The sequence below is a fragment of the Sturnus vulgaris genome, chromosome 17 (genome assembly GCF_052056855.1).
Source record: "Sturnus vulgaris isolate bStuVul1 chromosome 17, bStuVul1.hap1, whole genome shotgun sequence".
NCBI lineage: Eukaryota > Metazoa > Chordata > Aves > Passeriformes > Sturnidae > Sturnus > Sturnus vulgaris.
The window spans coordinates 467,571-484,498 of record NC_142259.1 but is presented as its reverse complement, the minus strand read 5'-3'; the positions used below and the strand labels follow the sequence as shown (position 1 = coordinate 484,498).

Genomic DNA, 16,928 nt, shown 5'->3' with positions numbered 1-16,928 from the left:
CCTTGATCTTTTTTCAAAGAGCTTGAAGGTTCACACTAAGTTTCCAGTACTTTGTCATTTCATAAATGAATTATAGTAGGTACTTTTCCAGAGGAAATTCAGTAAATTAGATTCTGGAAATCTTAATAACTAAATATGTAGGATAGTGCATGTGTATGGAATGTTACCTTGAATTATCTCAACTGTGATGATATCTGGAGCAAACTGTAATGATGCAAATGTAGTTCTACCAGCACATGAAGCATTGAAATATGGGTTTCTTTCTCAGGTAGTTTGTGATGTAGTTGTTCTAGAGACAGCATCTGTGGGATCAACACACCTGGGTGAAATGTTTGGGCCATGCTGAGGATACCTGGTATTGAAATCAAGATGTAATAAATGCTTGGGTTCTTTTCAGCTGGCCTGCACCAGTTTTCTGGCATAAAAAATCAATTCTGGCACAAAAAAAAAAAATCAATTTATGTTTCCTAGATGTGTTGGACCCTGTTACTGTAAGGTGGTGTCATTGGCCTGCTCTGTGCCTTGCTTGAGTGCCTGCAGGAATTACACTGGAAGCTGCCTTGTGGCATGATTTCTAGAGATACCTTTTTTCAGTATTATGTATTTTTCAGTATTATATTACTCTATGTCCATTATATAGGGAAAGGTTCTTCCCCAGAATATGCTTTTAAGATCCTTCAAAAAAAACGGAAATAATACCAAGACCAGAGTCTGTTCTAAATCAAACCAAACAAACCATTGAGAGCTTCTCTGTTGTTCCCATACGTTTTAATCACATTGTTGCTTGTGCTTTTCTCTGCAGATAGAAAGTCACTGATATATTCTGCCTCCACTTCGGGAGAGAGTCTTGTATTTTCTTCTTAGAGCTTGGTTTATTTTTTGCTTCCATTTTCTGAGTTCTCTGGCCCATTTTATCCATTTACAGAGCTGGCAGCTCTTTGAAACTTTTTTTTTTTCCCTGACTGCTTTTGCTAACTACTCTTACAGGAGAATAAAATATGATGATCCGGAAGTGCACATGCAATCTCTGCAGTAATCCCAGTGCCCCCAGTGCTTCCTCACTTGCTGGCTCCTCTGATTTCTTTTACAACCCTAGTAAAGCAACAGCGCAGAATACTTCTGCATACATCTAGGGAAACTGAGGTGTTTTCTGTGTTTCATTCTGGTCTGAGAATCTCAGTGGATTATATTCCTTTCTTCTGTTCTCAGTTTTCTCTTACTGGTCTTAAACAGCACTTGCTTTATCTCTTTTAATAAGTCAATTACCATTACAATTCTGTAAGAGTTTGAATGTTTTGATTGCATTCAAAGGTCAGGAAATAGTGCCAAAGCTTAAAATACCAGCAAATCTAATCTTGGAGATCTCTCTTTGTCGATAGCAAAGTGTTCATCATGTTGATTTCCAAGTTAGTTAGGAGACCTTGAGGCCAGGAGAATAAGTGTGCATAAAAGAGACAGTTTTATGGTTGGGTTGTCATGAATGTGAGATGGGGTCGGTACAGTCTTGGTCAATGTGAAATGAGCAATACTGGTCTGAATAGGTTTTCATAGGGCTTGGGCATCCAGACGGATCTGGCAGAGAACAGAAGGCAGGCCTGGGGGTGAACAGAGGTTTTAGGGGTCCCCTGAGCTTTGGAGTAATGCGTCTCATTGATGCTGAGTATCAACAATTTTATTTGGAGATGCTGTTTGAAGACTTCATTTTTTCAAAGTGGGGAAGTGGCAAAGGCCCTGTAATTGGTGGAAAAACAGGACTAAAGCCCCAGAGGACAAAGCCAGGTACCAAGAGCTTAAAAATAATGTGTCTCCTTGAGAGCATCCTAAATTTGCCCTTTTGTATTTCCTATTTTATTATGTCCTTGCAGGAGGGAAGATAACCCATATATAGGTTTAATCCATGTTATTCAGGAAATATTCCTTATTGTAAGGAAGATTTTGACTTCTTAAAATCCTTGCTCATGTTTTTAGGATCTTCTGGAAGTTTATTCACAGCAGCATCAAGTCTGAATGAAATGCAGAAGTAAGATGGAAAACTCGCAGTATCTTACCATGCAGCATTTTCATGGTTCACTTTCCTCCTTTGCCTTTTACTTGAGGGCAGAACTAGGGTAGAGAAATAATTTTTGTTCTCTTCTGAAAGGTTACAGTAATAAAGAAACTCTTGTTAACATCAGAGTATATGGCAGGCAAGAGTTTTCACAGTCTGGCATTGTTTATTTTACCAGCAATTTGGAACCTTCTGCACTCTTAAAATATTGGCAAGAAAATATTTAACAGTTAACTGTTCTGTGGCCTGTGTGTGTTTGAAGCCCTGGGGAGGAGGAATGCTTGGGGAAATCGGGTTTTTCTCAGCTTATAATTGAAACCAGAAGGTGCAGAATATTGGTAGAAGGTGAAAGCAATGTGACTTCAAATTAGAATTTTACCCAAATGTGGAACTGATGGGAGAACGTCAAACAGGTCACGTATGAGCAGGGCCCTTCTAGGACAGAGTGGGGAGGCTGATGGAGCAAACACAAACCAGCCAGTCTGCCAGGCACTACAGAAATTAATTGGAAAAGGTGATAGTAATTGGGAGTATTTGCATTTATCCTGGCCTCTGTCACCGGATAAAGGTTCTTGCAGTAAGGATTAGGCTGGTTAAATGCTGGTTAATTGTATGGATCCTAGCAATTGTCACTCCATTTGAAATGAAATCAACTTTTTTTTTAACAGTTTTTTTAGGAGAGGGTGCCTTGCTGTTCCCCTCCAACAGAAGCTCGTTCTAGTCCCAAATTCTGGAGAAAGAATTGGTTTTTTTGTGCTCTTACTATTTTTCCCCTAGGGGAGGATGACCTATTTGGTATGAGCAGGATCATTCTTGCTCATATTACTGCATAAAATGTAGCCTCTTCCCATGAGGGTATTAAAGGCTATGTTAAAGGGAGACGGCTTTTTAATAGCACTAGCACTTTTCAGGTGAAATTCCTGCCAAGTCAGCAAAGTGACCTGATGTCTGGTGTCCAGGACCATCTCATGAGCTGTACCTATCCTGCTGGAAATCAGGGCAGGAAAGAACAGAGGTCCAGACAGGAGAGATACCAGCCAGTATCTGCAAAGGTCAGCAAAAAATGAATGAAGCAGAACATGCTCAGAGCTCCTACTCCTGTCAGATGAAGATCCAGTGTGTGCTGTGGCTGCCAATGACCAAAGATATTTGGGTTAAAGGATAAGAAACAGAACTGTGGGTCAGTTCCTTCTGGTACAATCTCCTGGCATTCACTAACGAGTAACCCGAGAGCTGCACGGGGACCGCCTGTTCAGGATCACTGACAGAAATCCTCCAGGAATCCTCCAGGAATGTGCAGCCTTTTCTTACCTCTTCCATATTTTTTGCTCTTTAATGCCCTGTGGCAATGACTTCTGCCACTTAAATGTGTTGCATGAGAAAACACCTAAATTTTAAAATATTATTTGGTCATTTCATTAGATTCTTTTCTACATCTTTTTTAATGAGAAACAGTGGACAATAAGTCCTTGTTTAACTGCTTGATGCCACTCATGATTTTACCTCTCCACCATCTTCTTCCTCATTTCATCCTGAAAAGTTTCCTGAGTGTTTTGTCATTTGTCGCATCCTGTCATCGTAGTTTTTTCTATGTCTTTTCTACTACTTTTAGATCTGTTTGGAGATTAAAAGGCAACAATTATGCATTTTAAGCATTTTATATGCAGTACATTATGGATTTATGCAGAATAGGGTTCCTCTTTTGGTTTCTATTCCTCTCATAAGAATTCCTAAAATTTATTTATCTTTTTCCTCACTATTGAATTGTTGAACTTAATTTTTTTCTCTTAAAGATCCATTTCCAATCTGTAGCTGCCAAATGTGTGCATGTTGTTAAACAGGTTTTATGGATTATTTCTTTTAACACCTACTACTAGTACCTTTATCAGCACTGAATATCACTGGTCATAATTATTTGTGATTTTTATTTTCATTTACTGTCTTTTCTACTAATTTGCTGAAAGACTTTTCAGAATGGGTGCCACCTTTCCTGTCTCTTCAGCCCTGCTAATGTTAGCTAAGATTTTAATTTAGTTTAGTACTTTACAATCCCTGGATTTTTGTTGCTCTTGACTTTTATTAAGTTACTGGAAGCCTTTCTTGGATCATATCACCTGGAGTATCATGGACTGAGAGTGTCCAAAGCCAGGGTGGACAGGGCTTGGAGCAGCCTGGTCTGGTGGAAGGTGTCCCTGCCTATGGCAGGGGGTTAGAAGTAGATGAGCTTGAAGGTCCCTTCCAACCCAAACCATTCTGGGGTCATTCTCAGACTCTCAAAATCCTGAGTGCTGTGAGAAGGTGTTGGAGCAATGAGTATTCACTGCCTAATCCTGTGGAAAGACTGGGCCAGCAGAGGAAGCCAGCAGGAGCCAGTTTCAGGGGGAACCCACAGGAGGAGATAGATGTCCTTAGGGGTAGCAGACTAGGGTGCTTCTTGCTGACGCACATAGTGAGCACAGAAAGTTCCCTGAACAAGCTGCTGGACATAGAGACCTTCTGGAGGTTACTCTCTAAACAAATAGAAAGAGTTGGGAAGTATTCTTAGCTGAAATTGGTTGGGAGAATCTTGGAGGAAGCATATATCAACTTTTGTAGGGTTTCGCCTTTTCTCGGGGATTCTGGCTGCTGTTGAAGGCAGGATACCCTGGTAGGAAGCCTCTTGGTCTGCTCAGTGTTCCTGGTGTGTGACACTTTGACAGCCCCTGAGGTTTGTCTCAGTGAGGAGCTGGAGCTTTACAGGATCTCTGTGAGTGCTCACGGTGCATATTTACCGTAATGATTTATCTACCTTTACTACTGTCTTCTCCAAGTGCTGCTTTCAAACTTGATTCTGAAGTTTCCTTTATCAGTTTATCAGGCTGAATTCCTGACAATGGTATGTTCAGAAACGCATTGGTAATTAGCTTTAGGCTTTTAGCAACTAGTTTTTTCAAGAGGCATTACAGCAAAATCCCTTGACAACTGCTCACCTTACAGAGAATCAGCACAACCTGAAGCCCAGCAATTTGACCTCTTTTCCCTGATCCTTCTCTTGAGAGATTGCCAGTGAGCTCTGCCAGCCGCATTCTGCAGAGAAGCAGGAATTTGGAATAAGCCATTGAATACAGTTCAGATTGTACTGTGATCTCTGCATCTGTAACTGTTACCACGGCAGAGGTTCCAAATTAATAAACTGCAAGGTAGGAACAAACCTCATTTTCTGGGTAGCAGAAAGGTAGGTGTGAGCATCTGCTTTTGCTGAAAGATGTAGGTAATGTTGTATAACTTGCTTTTCTGTGTCTTTCTTGGAATAAACTTGCTCTGAGAAGCCTTATTGATGATTGCACAATTGTTGTGAAGGTTGAGCATGCACAACTTTTTCCATTAAGATGTTGTTTTTATGGGTTGAAGCTTTTGGCAGGAGCTGGTTCTGCTAGAACCCGACATTTAGCTTTTGTCTAGGTTAAAAGAATATTGGAGTAGGTTATCACTGAATATTGAAGAAGACTTTAAAGACTATTCTCTGAAGTTATTGATTGTGGAGGTATGTTACAAAATTACTTCTAATTTTAAACAATTGAGAATTTATCAGAAGAGTTGATATTTGAAGCATACAGAACTCAAGCTGTGGCTGATTAAAAGCAATGATCTACTTTCAGACTAAGTAGCAGGGCAGTTAAAAGGCTCAAAGATTGAAGACTGTAAAAATAATTTCTTCAATATCTTTGTCATTTCACAAGTATGTGCCTGAAGGAACTGGCCATTATGGCCCCTTGCTATGGAAATCTTCCTAATCTTTTTTATTAATTTAATCTTTTTGATCCTAGCTGCAGTCTCAGTCATGTCAAAATTACTGTCCTGCAAGCAATCATTATGTTACAGGATGAAATAAAAGGGCTGTGTTTGGCCATTTAATGTCATGAGTGTTTTAACACAGTGTTTTGAGCAAACACTCAAAAATATAAGTGCTTGTATAAAATATAAGTATTTTTATATAATATATAAAATATAAGAGTGCTTATTTATTATTTATGAATAACATAAACCATATTACAAGTAATTCTGTCCAATTGCAACTTGAGAAGAGGGGCATAAAAAAGCCTAAATATTTGTGGAGTGACATTTTTTTACCATGAAAGATCAGTCCTGTGTCTCCTTCAGGAATTTCTGCTGATGTTCCTGCTCCAGCAGTCAGAAGCGTCAGTGAGGGTGGTTGATGTTTATGGCAGTGGGGCTGCAGAAGTCCCCAGAGTGGACTCAGCCATGACAAGATGAGTGTACTCAGACCTGTGGAACTTGTTTTGCCCAAGAGATGGATTAATTTATACTGTATCAGCATAAACCACTACTTTGCTGTTGCAACTTTGACCACTCCAGGAGTGTGCTGCTGGTGTGGTGTGGCAGTGCACCAGGAAGAGCCCAGTCCTGGTTTGAAAATGTGACTGTGCTGACACATCCATTGTGTACAAGTACAGGAGCAAACACGTTGTACAGAAGAGGCTATTTATTGTAGCAGGAATAGTATAATGAGAATGAGGGGGTGGAAACCCAAGCCAGAAAATTAAAATATGAAATGAGATACACATGTTCAACTGTGAGGGTGATATGCTTTAGCCAAACACAACTTAGTGAGCTTAGTACAGGGGGAACTCAGTGAAATGTAATGGTCTGTGATATGCAGAGGGTCAGGTTCTATGATCTAATCATTTCTTCTGGCTGAAATCTCTTCATAAAAAAGTCTAGTTCAAGCATAACTTACAGCCTAAAGAGAGGAATTGCTGCCTGGAATTCAATGACTAGTGCTTGTACGAGGCAGTTAGAAGTGCCCCTTCTGGCTTTATAGTCTATGGAAGGATTAATGTTTTAAAGTAGCTTAAGGGTGCAACACATGCTGGCAAAAGCTGAAGCAGAAAGAAACTCCTGTTGCAGTGCTCTCAGACAGTGCCGCCTGTGGCCATCCCAGCTGGGGCAGTGCTGGCAGGACACAGGTGTGCAGTGACAGTGCCAGGGATCCATGTCCTGCTCCTAGGGTAGGGGCTGCACCTTGGTGCCTGGGCTTGTCCCTGGGCTGGTAGCTGTTAGGAGGCAGAGCACATCAGAGCCCATGGAATTTTTAAATTTGGGAAACACCATTCAGATCATCCAGTCACCATCAGTCAACAACACCTCCATGTATACCATTAAACCATGTCCTCAACTGCTACACCCACACGTATTTTGAACCAGGAATGGTGACTCCATCACTACCCTGGATGGCTTGTGCCAATCTTTTAAAAGTCTTTTTGTTGTTTCTTTTCCTTCATGTCCAATCTAAACCTCTCCTGGCACAACCTGAGGCTGTTCCTTTTGCCCTGTCATTTGTTACCTTTCAGTCTGTGATCCTACTCTGCAACATGAGCCAAAGCAAGTTGGGAGGAAGAGGAGATTCATTACCAAAGGAAGTTCTTGGTCCATCACAGGATACTGATATGGACTGATTCTAGAGCAGCATTCACTTTAAATACCATGTCCATGTGTTAGGGCTTTTGCTACGTGTCCAGCTGTACAAAAGAGCACTGTGCTCTTACTTCCCTAGAAGTCTTCTTAGAATACAAAACCTTCTGTGTGACTTGGCTGCCACTTGTCTGCTGCAGAGTCACCCCCAGCACATGGCTGTTGGATGATGCACATGGACTCCCTGAGGCCGAAGATGGTTTCTTCACTGTGACATGGAAAATCCAGCAGCTGCTTGCTGGGGCTGTCCCACAGGCAGAACGTGGGCTCAGGGAGCCTTTCAGAGAACAGTTGTGACCTGTACCAGGAAGATAATGTTAGCTGTACATTTCCTTGTTTCAGAGATGTTGTAAAGGTGAGATGTGTACCAAAAATGGGTCCCTTGTTTTAAACTAACAGTCCTGTGTCGCTCAGCACATAAATCTGTTCAATAACAGCTCTGTACTGGGCTGTTCCAAGGAAGGCAAAGGGGCAAAGTCCCAAGAAGAGCTCCAAACGTTACTGATTTTTTCCTTGTTATTAGCAATTACTGACTCGGAATTCTCTAGCAGTTTTTCTTCTTTATAACAAACTGTGGAAGAGTCAGCGGAATCTTGACCAACCAGATTCTGAAACTGGCCAGTGGTAAGAACTTGTACAAGCTTCAAAAGAAGCACTTCCAGCAAACGCTGCTTTGGATTTGCTCATTTTACTTGATTTATAAAGGATTTTTTCCTTCAGTATTTGCACTTGACTGATGCCATTTGTATTCTTCAGAAACTGCAATATTCCTTTAAATATAATTTCATTGCCAGAGATAGGTCTCCATCCCCAAACTCAGATTTTGTATCTGAAACTGTCTTTTAAGATGTATTTATTGCCATGTTTGTTTAACTTGCTTATCTCCTTCAGCGATCTGTTTCTTGCTAACTTAAAGCTGCTTCCCCAGGGATGTATAGTCCAGGACTTGTCTCTGTAATGGGACTATTTGTTTTCTTTGCCCCTTGCAGTTGCCTGCTGTAACGTTTGTAGTATGTGTTAAGTAATCCTTGAGGTAACATTTTTATTATGTCATAAAAAGTGCGTGGCAAATATATAATAACTCAGGGAATTTGTTTGTTTAAAATGGAAGGATAATTTATTGAGTGTGTTACATGAGACCTGCTCCCCCTTATTAGAGCTGTAGAAGTGCAGCTTATTTGGAAGTATTTTCTATTGAGAAAAACCACGATCTCTGACATGCACAGAAGGTTTGAGCATGGTTGGGTAGAAATGACATCATAGTTTATGTACTCAATAAAAATTTAATTAAGTCATTACAGAAGTTGCAGTCATCATTTAACCCTCTGATTTCTTATGTTTAGTTCTTTTTTTAAACATTCAGTAATAACCAGTCTCCAAATCTTGATAGCCTATAAAATATCTGCTTGAATTTTAATAGTTTATATTAATGGAAAAATATGAGTAACTGACATAAAAGGAATTTTCCTTGTGTTTGCACTATGTGCATTGCTATAAAAATCAACAGATGAAAAAAGACAGTGGTTTAAGGGAAGAGTATATGAACTGGAGGGTTGTTCACTTGGCAGAAGCTAACTCATATTTTGATAGAAGAGCTGTTGTGTAATTGCCAAGGTGAATACTCGTAAGGATATTGAGAGAGAATTCAGGACAAAGGGTTCCCAGTGTGGTGGGTGTGATGGGCTGGTGTCTCTTGTGTGTAAGTCTTGTCTCTGCAAAGTGCAGTGTCACACCTGAGGATCTTGCTGGTGCGCAGGACTGATGGACCTTGTAATTTGTACTTCTGGAGCGTGTGAGAGCTGCAGAAAAGAAATGCTTTGTGTCTCTTGGATCCCTCATGGGAGTCAGTACAAAGAAGAAGCTTTACCAAAGTGTAGCTGGGCCCTTGGGAGAGGAGCTGCATCACTATGTTGGTAGAGGTAACGAGGAGAGGCAAGAGGGACAGACAGTGTGGAGAGGCACAGGAGGCATTTCAGCCATCCCTCTGCATCCAGCAGTTGCTCCAGTCCCATTTTAAGCTCACATGGGGTCAGTTCTCACACCAATGGATGGCTTAGGCCAACCCAGCAAATACTTATGCAGTTATTAAATTTAGTTAAAGGTCAGCATGGAACTTGGACTGAGTCACACTTAGAGCGTGGAGGAAGTTGCTGTGTCATCACAGGCTCTGAAAGAAGTTTAATCATAGCCAAAAACTTGTGAGTCAGAGCTGCTAGAGATGCTGGAGAGGCAGAATTCATGTTCTTGCTGGCTGAGAGTCAGTGTGGACAGTACAGGAGGAGCAGTGGCAGGGTGGTGTCTCTGTCTTTAGCATTCCAGTACTTCCACTGTAGTAGTACATCCAGCCCTGCAGTGAGTGCTTTGGAGGAAAAAAAAAGTTGAAAAACCTTTTAATTTCTACAGTTGAATGAAGGTCTAGAATAACTGCTTAATAGTGAAGCTACGGAGGGGTCTCCATGCTCTTGGGCTGTGCTGCCACTGCAAGGGCAGCCTTGCTTCACACTCCCCCTGCAGCATTTTCTCTCCACTCCTACAGCTGGTGGCAGAGCTGTTGGCTGGGATGTTCCTGCCAGTTGTGTGTTGAATAACACTGACCTCAGCTGTGTCAGAATTAACAGAGCTGTGTCATGGAGGGTTCCAAAGTGACTGTCTCTTGCTTGCAGCCAAATCTCAGCAAAGTGGGCTGGGGCACTGCTAGTTCTTTGTCCACTCACAGTGAAACTGGGAATATTTTCTCCTCACCACTTCCTTAGAGCCTGTACTGATGGTTTTCTGGTTTGTTTTTCAGATTAATTCTGCTGTTCTAAAAGAAGACTTGAAAAGGATGGTAGAAAATTTCTATGCAGCTCTGTTTGGATATGATGAGGTAAGAAGGCTCTTTTCAGGGAATGTACAACAAGTAGACCATCTAATTCCTGAACACAGAATAGTCTAGATGGGTAAAACACTCAATGTCCATTTATTTGGACAAATATTATGTTAGGGAAGCAGCTTTGAGTGAAAGTTCTTAGAAGAAAACAGCACAGAGCATATGGATTTAAACTGTGGGGTATGGAAGGTAGGGTTTTCTTTGTGCTGCTTCACCATCCCTTCTTGGCAACCACTAAATCATTTCCTCCCTCTGAATCCTGTTGTACTCAACTGTACTTTGAAAGCAAAGAGAGGATTTGTAGAGTATTTATAGGGACTCTATGCGAGAATATTTATAGGCACTGCCATAAAAAAGAAAAAACACCACTCTGCACAGGTGTCTGGAGGACTTTCAAAAGGAAAATACAATTACATCATTTTTTTGCTGTAGTGAGTGTTGCTCTTCAGATACTCTTATTCACATCATGATACTATTTTTTTGCACAGTGATTTGCATTATTAATGTATTCTCATCAACTTGTAGACAGTGTTACACATGCGAGGTTTAATCTAGTTTTAAGTATAGCCAGGATTTGGCTGCTTGTGCTTTGTTGACAGTCTTTTTGGAAACAAAATGTTTGCTTTGATTAAAGACAAATGTTGACTTTTTTATTTTTAACTGAATATTTTAAAGTCTTTTGCCTTTGGCAAATGTGTCAGCAGAAGACAGGAGTTACGAGCCTGTGGTGACAGCACCACATAATCTAAAAAGACAATAAAAGTTCAAGAGAATTTGGACAAATAACATTAATGGATGTAGTTCTTGTATAAACCAAAGCTAATATCAGATTTAACTGGAAAAATCTAGATAGTTCTTGATGAGTAGGATTTCTCTCTCATTTAGAATGAAAAGTAAAAAAGCAAAGAAAAATAGCAAACTCCAGACTACAGTTCTGCAACATTGGATTAAACATCCTTTAATTTTTCTTTCTAAAGTGTCATAGGCTTCACACATTCCCATGAGGTGGTTCTGCCTTCTCTGTAATATCACCATTTTTATGGTAAAGATTTCATAACATAGAAATTCAGTTATCAGCTCCGACGTTAGGAATACCCTGACCCAGGTTTTTTCCAAATTAACTTGCCAGAAAATTGGTTACAGGCTGCTCTGTAAATTAATTTAAGGCCAGGGCTGTTTTTCCATTCTGGGAAAGAGTGATGTTGCTGCCTTTCCATGTGCAGAGCCCATGGCAGCTGTGGGCTCTGGGACAGGTGCTGTGGCCAGAGGCCAAGTTCACGAATGGGGGTGGTTTGTGTTCAGACCTTATTCACGTGCAGTTTTTAATCCCCCTCTTTACTTCCCTTTAGGGAATCCTGTGTGATGATCATGTTCTGGCAGCAGCTCTTTGGAGAAACCTTTTTAACAGAAACTGTGATGACCCTCGGCACCTGGAGCTGCTTGTGGAGTACGTGCGCAAACAGGTATGGCCTCGCTCTCCTCAGCCTCTGCTTCAGGACAGGGAGTGCTTGCTTTTATTGCTTGCTATGCAGCCCACTTCCCATAAATAAATCTGATTTTAATATCCAGTGATCATTTTTAAGGAGAAGAAGGTAAAAATCTGGAAACTGGATGGTATTTATTATAGAGCCACAGAATATCCTAAGCCGGATGGGACCCTCAAGGATCATCCAGGGCAGCCCCTGGCCCTGCACAGACCCCCCAACAACCCGAAACCTGAGCATCCCTGGCAGCGCTGTCGAAACACTCCTGGAGCTCTGGCAGCCTCAGGGCTGTGCCCATTCCCTGGGCATTCCTTTCCCTGATCTCCTGACCCTCCCCTGGCACAGCTCCAGCCATTCCCTCAGGTCCTTTCCTGGTCACCAGAGAGAACAGATCATTACTGCAGTTTGATGACAAATGGCTGCAGAGAAATAAATGGAATATTGAAAGCAATCGTTCTCACCTATTCCTGGACCCGTGCTATGGAGGGGCTTGGCAAAATATGCCAGAAATAGTCTGAAGACTTCTGTAGAATTGTTATCAATGTTAGAGAGTTGGGGTTCTCCTCATAGTGAAATAGTGCATAGAGCTTGAAAGTCTCTCGGTGACCTTTGAGGAAAAGAAACAAACGAGTTTGTTTCCAGAATTATTTCTGTTTCTTTCAGTTATTACCTGGAGGAGACAACACTGAGTAGTGTTTGTCCTCTCAGCCCTGAGGAGGTTTATGAACCAGATCTCTAGGAAATGTTGGTAGGATAAAGTCCATGTGGGTGCCAAAGAAAAGGGGTAAGAGAGGTTATGGAGGAAAAGTGGAGGGTATTGGACAGGAAATTAAAGATCAGAACTTTCACAACATCATTCTATGTAATATTTCCATTACCATATTCAGGATCAGATAGAGGTATGGAGAGACAGTACTTAAGCGTGTGTCTGAGAAAATGGGAAATTCCTGAGCTTCCTAAGGGACTGAGGACACTTTGAGAATGCCAGAGAGTTCTTGGGAAGGACTGGCTTAATTAAATGCTGAATGTTGCTGATGCTCAATGGTGAAGCTGTAGGAAAGTTTGCTGGGGACAAACACATATAAAAACTATGCAAGTTGGGATAATTTCTTGCCAGATGGGGGATTTGTTGCATTTCTGGATATTCAAGCAAAGAATAGGTCTGAAGCAATCAGCAGTTCAATGGGATCAGGCAGTAAAATGTGGCACATTGGGGAGGAATGAGCACAGGTTCTGTGCAGACAGGTCATTCCTGCAGACAAGTGGTGCACTTGAGGTAAACATTCCCAGCTTTACATAGGTACCACACAGGAATGAGGCCTTGAGATTACAGTTGTATTATAAAAATGTCAGCTCAGCACTCCATAGTGTTTAAAAACATGTAAAACAAATGCTTAGAACTACTAGGGAAGAAATAGAGGGTCTAATATTGCTGTGGTGCCAGTTTTACATCTCTGGTACCATTTTGAGCTGGAATAATGTGTCTGGTTTGAGTGCTGACCACCAGGATGGATAAAACATTAACTGAAGAAGGCTCATAGAGGAGCACTAAGGGTGACAGTGAAACTGTTCTTTTATTAGCAATGGGTAGAATCCCCTGCCCAAAAAAGAATGGGAGAAAAAATGGGAGATATCTCTGGGAAATCCCAAAGGGATGTGAAAGGTGAGCAAGGAAAGGTATTCAGGGACACAGGAATGTGGGGACAGAATATTGCCACAGTTGGCTGGGGTGCTGCAATGGCATGTGGGTTCCAAAGCCACTGGCAAGGTTTATGGAAGTAAAGTTTGCCGGGGGCTCTTAAATCCACAGCCACTTCAGGTTTTGAGAGGGACAGAAAATGAACAAGGAAAAGAGCATTGTATGCTGTATTTAACTCCTCCTAGGGAAACTGCTGGTGGTGACTGTCAGGAACAGGACATTGTGCTTAGGTGGCTTTCCAGTGTGACCCTCTGTGGCCATGGGTGCATTCACTGCCCTGTTGAGAAACTCCTTGTCCTTTGTTTCCAGTAACATTATGTACCAGGTTGTCCCCACAATTTCTTGTGGATACTGTCTTTAACAATGGCTATTAGTGGATGCCAGAGGAGAACATACTGACAGGACAACATGCACTGTGCCCCTAGTCAGCTCTCCTGGCCTTCCTGAGCTAATAGTGTTGGGTTTGTCTTTGACTGATCCTTGAGTGACTTTTTTCTTTTTTTTCCCCCTATTTCCCATATCTGGAGTGAGCAGTGGCAGCAAGTTGACCCTCCGCTGTATGATGAGAGGGGGTTTCTAAAAATTTTGCTTACTTTGCCCCTTAAAATTACATTAGATCCCAGTTACGTTGCCCAGAGAAGTTGTGGATGCCCCATCCCTGGAAGTGTTCAAGGCCGGGCTGACAGGGCTTGGAACAGCCTGGTCTAGTGGAAGGTGTTCTGCCCATGGCAGAGGGTGGGAGTGGATGGGCTTTAAGGTCCCTTCCAACTCAAACCATTCAGAAATTTCTTCTGTTGTGAGGATGAGCATTCATTGCATGTTCACCTCTTCCAGCTCATCTGCTTTTATTTGATAAATCCCGGGTGTTCCCTGCTGGTTTGGCAAGTTTTTTGTAGCTAAAGCCTCGGTTCTTTGCAGGATGGGAGCTCTCCATGGGGTGCTGATCCGGGTAGTGTCACCTGCAATAACCACCAGGAGGATGAAGTGACTCATGGCAGCTTTGCGTGGCTCCTCTTTGCCCTGTTGCCAAAGCTTCAGAGGAGCTTAGCATCAGCTAAGGCAGCAGTGACGCAGGGAACTCCAGACAACTTGTAGATCCTTATCCTGGCCTTTCCACGATTTCTCATAGTCAAAAGTGACCTTTTTAGGTCTACCTCACACAAATGGCAGAGTAGGCTGAAATCTCCCTGTTGTGCTTGCTTTTTGGAAAGCCAGGTGTTTGTGTAGCTGCTGAGGGAGCTGGCTGGGCGATGGGACACGTGGCAGTGACTTGCTGTGCTTGCAGGTGCAGCACCTGGACGCGCTGAGTGGGGAGGATCTGCTGCTCACAGGCGAGGTGAACTGGCGGCCGCTGGTGGAGAGCAATGCCCGCAGCATCCTCAAGCCCGTGTCCCCCGTTTACAACGACGAAGGACTCTGAGATCCATGTGCCAGAACAGCTTGGGAAGCATGCCTGGAATGGGACTGGGCTGAGGCTGTGTGATCAGGAGGAACAGTCTGCTGTTGGAAGGAAAATATTTCATTAGCTCTCCCATCCGTGGTGCCTCAGTAGCCTCCTGGACAGCTGTAATCCTGAATCTTCACCTGCAAATAAATGCTCATTGTTTCAAGAACGTCTGTCCTTTTTATGGCCCTGAGTGGCCCTTGCTGACAAATGGACAGAGCTGCCTTCTGCCTTTAGGAAACCAGGTATTCACCATGATGTAGAGTTCTCTCAAGAAGACATTTCTGTCCCTTGCCTTGTTTAAAGAGCTGCTACTCAGAGACACAGTGGTGTCCTCTGCTCCCTGAATGGTTATAAATGTAAATCTGAGCTATGCCTATTTAGATATTAAATATATATTTTAAATGCTTGATATCAAGATGGAATGGTCCATCTTTGCTTTAGTGGAGTTAAGAATTGCTTTAACAGATTCTGAAGGGTTTTCTATGAAAATACCTTTTAGGAACTCTCCGCTTTGTTGCACAAAGATAAGAGAATACAAAGAATAATACACAGTCCCCAGCAATCTTCTGTGACTTTGGCTGTCTTAGGGAGATAAAAGCCCCAGTTGGGGCTGGCCTGGCACTAAAAGCTGCCTCAGTACTTGATGTTTCAGTCTGCCTTGCTGATACGTCCACATTCTTGTGGAATTGTGCTCTAGGAATTCCTTTATGAAAATAATATCCCTGTTTGTGTCTGTGTGTCTCTGGGACCGGACTCTGCCATCCTTCATCCCCCAAAGCAGCAGTCCAGGGCTTTTTAGCAAGATCCTTCAACACCGATGAAAATTTTCTATGGCTGTGCAGGCAAATGGTGCCAACGTAGTAATTAGGGGAGCAGGAACTGCACTGATGAGATCAGCAGAGGCCAGGGTGGATGTGTGGGTGGATGGTTCACCAGGCTGTTTTCCAGGTCAGTGGCAAAAACAGTTTTCATTTCTCTCCTGTACAAAATCTAAGTCAGTAATAAATGTCATTCTGTGTTAAATTGCTGTATGTTTGTATTCTGTGCCATGTGTGCTTTTGATAAGAATAAGCCCTATAAAATCAGGATTTATTCCTAATAAAAGTATTAAGCAAAAGTAGAAGATGATAATCCTTAATTTGTTAATTTAATTTTTAATTTTTTTCCCTCCTTAGTCTGGTGAAAGTGTAACTATGCCTGACTGTGACTGTTCTTTCTTCTCAAGTTGATTGAAGTTCGGGAATATTTGCCATCCCTTCCCCACGTAAAAAGCAATGGGATGCAGCAAAGAGGCTTCCAAACACTGCCTTGTGGGGGTTTTTCTAATCTTCTTTTAGGGAGCCTTCTGTGCATAAAAAAGGCACTTTGTTATTTTTTTCCAGGGCAAGCTTCCTCCGTTTAACTTGTAATAAAATGAGTCATGTAAAGAGCCCCTCTCTCTGTGTGAGGTGTATCCCTTGTCTGTGAAAACATTACGGCCCAAACAACTTGCTTGCAGTTTATTTAAGATGCTTTTGTTGAAAGCTGAGCTAAGCAGAGAAACCTCTTATGTGTGAAGTATTATACAGTGTGTGTGAGATAATAACACCTTGTAATTCATTACAGCTGGCTTGTATTTACATAAAAGAAGGCTGAGCTGTGTAGGAATTTGCTGATTAATTTATTTTTAATGAGAGTGAAGTATACCAAGTACCAAAATAAACTTTACTTTGTATATCTTACTGCTCCTAAAATAGGTGGAAAAATTAATGGTAGATATTTTGGCTCAAAGCTACATACATTAATTCATATACAAAACAGTTATTTAAACTTTAACCCCTTTCCTGCTGTGTAATTTAACCCTAGGCTCATGTTCTTCATGCCATGGGAGTACAGGGCTGGGACCACACCACCATCCAGCCCTGGGACCA

The 16,928-nt window shown here is 41.9% G+C and overlaps 1 protein-coding gene across 2 annotated transcripts in view; it reads left to right on the top strand.

Annotated features, from left to right (window-relative positions):
• Window positions 1–16,447, top strand: part of UQCC1 (ubiquinol-cytochrome c reductase complex assembly factor 1) — a 47,294-nt gene extending 30,847 nt beyond the window's left edge. For both annotated transcript variants that reach the window (XM_014886230.2, XM_014886231.2), the window contains exons 8-10: window positions 10,308–10,385; window positions 11,738–11,851; window positions 14,857–16,447. In XM_014886230.2, the coding sequence (XP_014741716.1) occupies window positions 10,308–10,385; window positions 11,738–11,851; window positions 14,857–14,991 (327 nt within the window). In that variant the 3' untranslated portion in view covers window positions 14,992–16,447. The remainder of the gene's footprint in view (window positions 1–10,307; window positions 10,386–11,737; window positions 11,852–14,856) is intronic.
• Window positions 16,448–16,928: the final 481 nt, after the last annotated feature.